Here is an 8,895-nt window from a genome sequence, read left to right on the forward strand (position 1 = left end):
GAGACGGCGTGCAGGGATGGGTATCGCAGAGCCTCAGCCCGAAGGGGCCCTTCAGGTGCAGATGCACACCCACGCGTGTGCACATATGCACATAGAGGGTGCAAGCATACACATATATATGATTTAATTTATATACATCCCCGCAGCCGCTGCCGGGGCCGGGCGGCCGTTCCGCACAGCGCGGCCGGGGCTCGAACCCGCCACCCCCGGGGCCGCGCGGGGACCACAGCTCCCAAGAGGCAGCGCCCGCGGAACCGGGCGTCGCGGAGAGCCCGCCCCCGTCCGGATCCGCCTCTCCATTGGTGGAGAAGCTGCCAATCAGAGGGAAGACGGCAGCGGATTGGCCGGCGGAGGGGGGGGCGGTGGTGGCGGGCAGGCTTCCTGCGGCCGCCTTTGCACTGACCCCGGCATGGTGAGCGCTGCCGGGGGCGCTGCCCGGGGGGGGGCTGCCGGGGGCGGGGGGCTGCATATACAGGGTGTGCGGGGGGCGGGCATGGCTGCGGGGGGTGCCTGCCCGGGGGGGGAGTTAATGTCCGGGGGGTGCATGCCCGGGCGGGGGTCGGTCATGCCCGGGGGGGGGGGGGGTGCATGCCCGGGGGGGTACATGCCCAGGGGGTGCGTGCCCGGGGGTATCATGCCCGGGGGTGCTGCATCCCCGGGGGGGTACGTGTCCGTGGGGTAGATGCCCAGGGGGTGCCTTGCCCGGGGGGGGGACATTCCCGGGGGGTGCTGCATCCCCGGGGGGGGGTACACATGCCTTGGGGAGGGGGGGGTGTATGTGCGTGCCCAGGGGGTGTTACGTCCCCGGGGGGGGGGTACATGCCCGGGGGGTGCCATGCTCGGGGGGTGCTGCATGCCCAGGGCAGGGGGGGGGGGATGTGCATGCCCGGGGTGTCCCATAGCAGGGACGGGGGCAGGGGGAAGCAGACAGCCCCGGCACTGCAGGCTGGTTGGGGGGCACCCCCTTGTCCGTCCCCCCTCCCCGGGCTCTGGGGGTGCCAGGGTGGACCCCTGAGGGTGTCCCCGGCGCAGGCGGTGATGGGGGTGCAGGTGGTGGTGAGCCTGCTGGCGGCCAGCGTCATGCAGAAGATGGCCCCGCACTGCTCCTTCGCTCGCTGGCTGCTCTGCAACGGCAGGTACGCACCTGGCCCGTCCCTCCCGCTCGTCCCCGGGGGGTCTCGGGGACACCCGGCGCCGCTGACCCCCGTCTGCTCCCTTCCAGCCTGCTCCGCTACAAGCACCCCTCGGACGAGGAGCTCTGCGCGCTGGCGGGCAAGCAGCGCCCCAAGGCCAAGCGGGACAGGTCAGCTCCGCTCGCGCCCGCGGCTCCGGTGGCCAAGAGGGGCGTAAAACGAGAAATTGTTGTGGTTTGGGGCTAATGGAAGCGGTCCCGGCGTGCTGCGGGACGCCCCTGGGGACCCGCGGCACTGACAGCCTGCAGCCGGGCTCGGCGCCGGGGCCGGTGATGAGGAGTCCCCACGCTGGGGACGTGCCGCCACGCGAGGGACTTTCGGCACCGTCCCACGGTGTCACGCCCAAGGGCCGAGCCGGCTCGTTGCCCGCCGTCCCGAGCCCGGGTTTCCCTTGCAGGAGGATGAACGGTGTGACAGATGACAAACCCCTCTCCGTGCCCCGCGACATCGACCTCCGCCTGGACACCAGCCCCATCACCGCCGTTGATGCTCTCGGTAACCCCCCCCCCCCCAGCGCCAGCCCCAGCACCCTTCCCGTGCACCCACCGCTCCCTCTGCACGCAGGACCCCGGTGTCCCGGCACCCAGCACCGCCCGGGACCCTCGGCCATGCCCAGGCCCCCCCTGCGGCTCCCCGCAGCGCGGTGACGTGTCCCTCTGTCCCACCAGTGCTGCGTTATTTCCTGGACTACCAGTGGTTCGTGGATTTTGCCGTCTACTCCACCGCCGTGTACGTCTTCACCGAGGGCTACTACTGCCTGGCGGACCCCCAGAAGGAGACGAACATCGGGGTGCTCTGGTGCCTGCTGACAGTCGTCTTCTCCGTGTATCCTTCTGCCGGCTTTCGGGGTGCGATTGCTGCCGCCCGCCGGGTCCAGGCTGCCGCGGGGCGGGAGAAGGAACCCACCGTCTTTGGGTTTTCCCCGTTAAAAGCCAGTTGAGGTGGAAAATTTAAATGTACGGGTTTATAAACCGCTCGCTGATGAGCTGTAAAGGTGCCTAATGAGAGCCTTCCCCGCGGAGAAGGTGGTGGCGGCCAAACGATGCAGATGTTTTACGATGCGCTAATGAGCAGGGGGGGTCCTGCTGGTGTTGGGGGGGGGCCCGAAGCCCCCGGTTTCCTTGACGGCCGCCCCTCGCCCGCAGCAAGGTTTTCTTCATGGTGATGCGCCATTACTTTCGCTCGGAGGAGGGGGGCGAGCGCTCCGTCTGCCTCACCTTCGCCTTCTTCTTCCTCCTCCTCGCCATGGTGGCCCTGGTCATCCGTGAGGACTACCTGGAGTTCGGCCTCGAGCCCGGTGGGTGACAAGGGATGGGGAGAGGTGGGTGGGCAGGTGGTCCCCGGGGGCTGCGGGCACCCCGCTCACGGGGGGGCGCTCCCCGCAGGGCTGGCCGGCGTCAGCAGCAGCCTGGAGAGCATCCTGAAGCAGCGGGGCTGGGAGTGGACGTGAGTTGGTGGTGGGGCAGGCAGGGAGGGAAAGGGGGTTTTGGGGAGGTTTTTTGGAAGTCTGGGGTGGGAACACCTCTGGGGCTCACCGGGGACAGGGCCGACCTGTCTGTCGTCCCCCCCCACACTGCCTTCTCTCTCCGCAGGCTGCCCCTCGCCAAACTGGCCTTCAAGCTGGGGTTGGTGGCCCTGTGCTCCTTCCTGGGCGCCTGCCTGACCTTCCCGGGGCTGCGCCTGGCCCAGACGCACCTCGACGCGCTCCGGATGGCGGCCGACAAGCCCCTGACCCAGTTGGGTGAAACCCGCGGGCGGGGAAGGAGGCGAGGGGGTCGGTGCTGGTATCTCGGGGGGACTGGGACCCCCCCTCCGGCTCTGCGGCTGCAGGGTGGCCAGGAGGTTTGGTGGTGGGAGAGGGTGGAGGGGGTGGGGGTGAGGACCGGTCCCTGCCCGCGGAGGGATGGGGGGATGCGGGGAGGGGAGAGAACGGGGCACTTGGCTGCAAGGAGGGGGGGTGGGGTGTCTCTAACAGCTCCACCGCAGGGTCCTGCTCCACGTGAGTTTCCTGGCGCCCGTCCTGGTGGTGGTGATGTGGATCAAGCCCATCTCCCGGGATTTCCTGCTCCACGCGCCCATGGGCAAGCAGACGGTGCAGATGTAAGTGGGGCACCGGCAGCGGGTCCGACTGAGCCCCAGCATCCTCGCTCGAGGGGAAACTGAGGCACAGGTGCACCAGTCCACCTCCTCCACCACCAGTAGCCCGCCCATCCTTCCCACCACCACCTCTCCCATCAGCCATCCTCTGGGGTGTGGGGGGTTTGGGAACCCCGGGATGTCCCTGACCGCCCCCTCCTCTTGCCCCACCCAGCATGTCGGACTCTGCCTACAACACTGCGCGCCTCTGGACCATCGTCGGCCTCTGCCTGTTGCGCCTGGTCGTCACCCGCCACCACCTCCAGGCGTACCTGGGCCTGGCCGAGCGCTGGGTGGAGCAGATGAGGAAGGAAGCCGGGCGCATCGCCGTGCTGGAGATCCAGCGCAAGGTCCGGGTGCGGGAGCTGGGGGGGAGCGGGGGTCCCAGCGCGGCCGCCGGCCTCCTGCTGATCCCCGGTGCCCACAGATCACGAGGATTTACTGCTACGTCTCCGTGGTCAGCCTGCAGTACCTGGGACCCATCATCCTCACCCTCCACTGCACACTGCTCCTCAAGACGCTGGGTAAGGAGGTGGCAGGGGGAACGCCGGGGACACGGGGGCTCAGGAGGGGCAGGATCAGACCCGCAAGTCATCATCAAGCCATCGGCATCCAATTGCAATTGGCGTGAACCTAATGCATGCATCGAGCGTGCTGGGACTCAGCCCCCAGCACGTCTGTAGCACGGGGATGGGGCTGCAGCGCGGGGACCGACCCCCATGGACCTGTCCCCTCTGTCACGCAGGGCACCACTCGTGGGGGCTGTACCCGGAGCCCTCTCCCCTCCCTCCAGCAGCGACGGCGGCACCGCCACGTCCCGGTGGTGAGGATGGGGAGGACGTGCGTGCCGCGGTGGAGCAGATCACGGGCGTCTTGGGCGGCGTCTTCACCCCCCTCTTCTTCCGCGGACTCTTCGCCTTCCTCACCTGGTGGGTGGCCGCCTGCCAGGTCGTCACCAGCCTCTTCGGTCTCTACTTCCACCAGTACCTGGCAGCCTCCTGACTGGGGGGAACTGGGATGTGCGCGGCTGCTGTTCCCCTTGCTCCTACCTTGGCTGGTTTCCCCCTTTTTATGTGCTGGTGGCACATGTGGACACACACGTGGGGATGTTTCTGCCACCAGCTCTCGGCATGACGGGTTTTACGCATCTGGGCCAGCGCCGGCACCGCCTGTTCCTGCCGCCCATCACCACCGTGCCTGCTCTCGCCCCGCCGCTGCTCCGGGCTGCATCCCTCCAGCCCCTCTTCCCCTTCCCAGCACCGTGCAGCGATGGAGGAGCCAGAGCCCCGCAGCCGGGTTTGCTCTGCCCCGACACGGGGACACTGTGCCACCGGGTTTTCGTGGAGGGCAGCAGCTCCTGCCAGCCCCGGGCGGTCCGTGCTGGGGCGAGGACTCGGCGGGGATCGCCCCTGCGTGGCGGAGACCTCACCGCCAGGCTGGGAGACCCCAAACAGCACAGACGTTGGGGGCTCGCTCTGCCTCGCGGTTTGCCTCCGCCGGCTGAGGGTGTGCGTATTTTTGTAGGGTCGGAGCTCTTTGGGGGTCAGCCCTCTGCTTGCTGTGAAGTCCTCGGGCCCAGCAGCCCGGCGGCTGTTTTAGAAATAAATAAGTAACCCAGAGTTGGTTTGCCACACCGAAAAGCTGCCGATTTGTTTGCGCTTGGTGGCCCCGAAAGCCCCCGGGGACAGGACAGGGCATCCCACGGCAGCTGCCTTCGGGCGGGCGGGCAGCAAAGCGTTACCGCAGCCACGGGAAGATGCCGAGCGCTCGAGGAGACCCGACGTTCACCCCGTCGCAGCCCCGCTCAGTGCCCTCCCTTCCCTCGGCACGGGGATGGCAGCGGGGCTGGTGCTGCGTCGCTCAGCCCCATGGCGGGGGGACGATGGGGTACAGGGCCCCCCGTCCAGCGCAGCCCAGCTCTTCCCCACCGCCCCGTGGGTGCTGGTCCAGCTGCGTGAAAAAGGATTAGCAGGTCTGGGCTGCTGGGAGAAAGGGAGAGGGGCTCTGATCCTATTTGATAGCCTTGTAATGGTCTTAATTCCCTCTCGCTAAGGGCCGGGATGAGACGACGGCCCTTTGCCCGGTGTTAACGGGGCTAATCCGGACGGCCCTCCTCCGCCTTGTTCCTGAGTGCCCAACCTGCAGCCACGATAAAAGCCTTTTTGCCAAAAAAAAAAAAAAAAAAAATTATGGGGAAATTCCCCTTTAGAAATCAGAGCAGCACCATTAACCAGTGCAGGGCTGGGAGGGATTTGGCTCCGGCAGCGCTGTCCCCAAAGACGTGGGTGGAAAGGTGCAAGGAAGAAGTGATTTTCCCCCCCCAGGGCCGGGATGCGGAGGGACTTGTTCCAGCCTGCGCCGTCCCACTAAAAGCTAGTCCCACTGCCTCGATGGCTCATTTATCTAATTTTCCTTAAGCGTGGGGAGGAAGCAGGCGGGGGCCGAGCTGGCGGGGCCGCCGCGGCGGCAGGAGGAGGGTTGCTAGGGCCTGGGGTTGTGCTGCATTCAGACATGCAGACAGTTCCTCCCCCGAGATGTGCCCAGACGTGACCCTCTCCGGCGGGGACAATGACTGATAGACTAGCCGAGAGCAGGAGACACATCCGCCGGCACTGAAATTGGGCCACATCAAATAAAATGAAGGAGCCCCCCCATCTTCCTCTCCCCGGAATTATTTTTTACTCTTGGTAGCGTCGCTGTGTTTAGAGCGGGGTATGGGGCTGCCGAGGGCCGCGCTCAGGCTCCCGGCGGACAACAAGAGGTTTCATTGCTGCTCCGCTGGCACCAGGACTCAGACTGACACCGGGAGTCCCTGCTGTCACCCAGATGTGGCCTCACGTCGCCCCTGCTGCACACCTACCTTCGGTGGCCACCGAGCCACGCTTGGCCAGAAACCCCAGGCTGGGGAGAGGGCTGGAGTGGCAGCAGCTCCCGGAGGTCTTCCTTCACACCCCGGCGGGGAGGGGAGCCGTGAGCCCTGCCTTCCCACCCCGCTTCCATGCAGAATGAGATGCTCTTCCCATCCTCCCTGCCTGCATCCCGCGGAGCTGTTCCTGCTGGGAGCGGAGGGAAATTCCCAGTCGCGGCTCTCTGGGCGGCTGGGCAGCCCAAACCAAGCCACGCGGATGCTCGCCTGCGCGCAGGGATGTCACCCTCAGCCGGTGGAGTCCGGGGGCGGCCGGAGGTGGATCCGGACTGTTCTCCAGCTCTGCCGCAGGTTTGGTGTGAGTCTCAGCCTCTGGGGCTGTTTCCCTCGGGGTACACCCAGGCCCTCCGCTCTGCCCCGGCTCGCAGAGAGCAGCAGTGGGCTACCGGGAGGTTGAGGTTACTCCGGGAGGGCCGGACCCGTCCTCGCTGCTGAGACCTTCCTACCCTGTGGGGCATCGCGGGGTCACGTCCACACTGGACACGAAACGCAGGCGAAATCCCCGAAAGCCCCAAGAGCTGCGCAGGGCTGAGCAGCAGCCGGGGGTCCCCAACTTCGGGGAAGCTGCCGGGCTGTGCCTAAGCCGACAGTGCCACCTGCTGCCATCGCACACCCGTCCCCGTCCCACACTGCGGCGCTGGGGACAGGGACAGCGCAGGTCTCCTCGGGAGGAACCACAGGTTTTTGAACCATCTCCGGAGTTGCTTTCCTTCCTTCAAGCTTCTCCCAACTTCCATGCAAAACCCGAAACACCGACCCGGGCGCTCCATAGGGCATCCCATGCACGGGAGAACTGCGCCGTTGGGGGCACTGCCGGCCCCACAAGAGGCACCCCCAGCCACAGCCTCCCCCCTAAGACACCCCCATGTTTAGTCCCTCGATAATCCACCCAGACGTGCCAGGTCCCTCTCTCTGAGGAGTAACGCGTGACAGGAGACACCCTCAGAGAGCCTGCAAAGTCAACTATAATTTTTTATTAAATATACATCCTCTCTTGGCACAAATCTTAAAATATATAAACATTATATAACAAAGTGTCTTCACTGCAATAAAATAGAACTCCAGATCCAAGAAAAGCAGTCAAAAATGACACACACACACACACACGCGCGCGCGCACACATTGATGGTGAGGACACGTCTTGACAAAAGGCATTTAAACAGTGTTTGTGCTAATATATGCATAGACCACACAGGCAGCGAGCGGTGCCGGGAAACCCCGCAACACACGGCGTTTAAGGGGGAGATGGGGGCAGCGGGAGGAATCAGCCCCTACAATTAAAAAACAAACAAACAAACAAAAAAGGCTGGTTTGTAGGAAGGCCATCTCCTCCTCTGGCCCGGTCCAGGCAGGGGGGGTCCGTGCCTGCGCCCCAGCTCTCCGCAGAGCCCATGTGCCCAGCCAGGTGCTGGGGAAATGGTGTGGGAAGTATCCCACCGTGTTTCCTCCTCCTCCTCCTCCTCCTCCTGCCCGCCCGGGACCGGCACCAGACTCGCTTGGGGTTACCACTGCCTTTCTGCTCAAAGTTTCTTTTCATGCCTCAATCTGCTTTTGTGTTAAAGCCACCAGAGGGTGAAGACGATAGTGCTCGAGTCCTTCTATACAGAAGGCGGTAAGAAGTTAACACAAGTACCATTATTTTTCCACGAAACTGCTTTCGGAGGGCTTCCACAGAGTACCGATGCTACACCACACCACCCACCCCGCGGCGTTCAGTGACTTCGTGCCTCAGGAGGCTGTGACTCCTCTCCTGATCCTTCCACCACGACCCTGCCAACCACCAGCCGGCTCTTCAGCGGCTCTGCCTTCCCAGGGAACCGGCAGAGGTCTGCACGGAGCACGCAGGGCAAAAAGGGGTTCGCAAGAAGCCAGTTCAGATCCCACCTCTCACATAATGAGTTCCCTGGCTGACCCTCGAGCCTCCCAGATGGACAAGCTCTCCCCGAGCCACGTCCACAGAGCAAGTGGGCATCGCGGGGAGGTACCGAAAGAGGAAAGGACAAGAAGCAGCAGCATTTCACAGCTTGGGAAGGAAAGGCGTTAGGAGAAGCAAAGGCACTAGGCTGGACAAGTAGTTCAAGAACCTTTCCAAAAAAAAAAAAAACCCCAACAACCAAACCCCACCTTCTGCCCCACCATCTAGTGCCTTTAACTTCTTGCCCCCCTCCAAGCATCCCTGCCCGTGCGCGGGAAGCGTAGTTGGGCTGTTTGGGCAGAAAGCTGCAGTTTTGTCATTTTGGATGCGTTTCATTGGACCTGATTTTCTGGAAGTGCTAGTGCGGGACTGAAGGTGCAGGAGCAGGGAGGGAGGGAGGGACAGCAGGCAAGAAAAAAAAAAAAAGCACAAATTAATATTTGGCAGTACCATGCTAAGGAACAACGAGAAACATGACTTGAAAATCCAAGCAAGGAATTTGAGAAGATGATGATGATGAAAAAACTGGGGAATTTGGGGTAGTAAAGAAGTTCTAAAGAAAAGAAGGACTAGAGAATATTCCTGTTAGACTTGTCTCCTTTCTCGGAGCTAAAGGCAACGGACCTCCTTGGCCAGCACACAGGCACCCTCCCGTTCCAAATCAGCGTGCCCAAAACTCCTCGGGCACTCATTCCAGGCAGCAGAGAGATCTGGAACATGTCTCA

At 63.9% G+C, this 8,895-nt stretch overlaps 1 protein-coding gene across 1 annotated transcript; it reads left to right on the forward strand.

Moving 5' to 3' along the window:
• The first annotated feature begins 395 nt into the window (after positions 1 to 395).
• TMEM161A (transmembrane protein 161A) lies at positions 396 to 5,054 on the forward strand. The gene is made up of 12 exons (XM_082495602.1): positions 396 to 412; positions 1,033 to 1,136; positions 1,223 to 1,303; positions 1,591 to 1,688; positions 1,862 to 2,018; positions 2,339 to 2,490; positions 2,579 to 2,639; positions 2,786 to 2,929; positions 3,180 to 3,293; positions 3,505 to 3,679; positions 3,757 to 3,853; positions 4,075 to 5,054. Exons 1-12 carry the CDS (start codon positions 410 to 412, stop codon positions 4,329 to 4,331), a joined length of 1,443 nt encoding a protein of 480 aa, XP_082351728.1. The 5' UTR covers positions 396 to 409; the 3' UTR covers positions 4,332 to 5,054.
• Positions 5,055 to 8,895: the final 3,841 nt, after the last annotated feature.

This window comes from Vanellus vanellus (assembly GCF_965231255.1).
Source record: "Vanellus vanellus genome assembly, chromosome: 25".
Lineage (NCBI taxonomy): Eukaryota > Metazoa > Chordata > Aves > Charadriiformes > Charadriidae > Vanellus > Vanellus vanellus.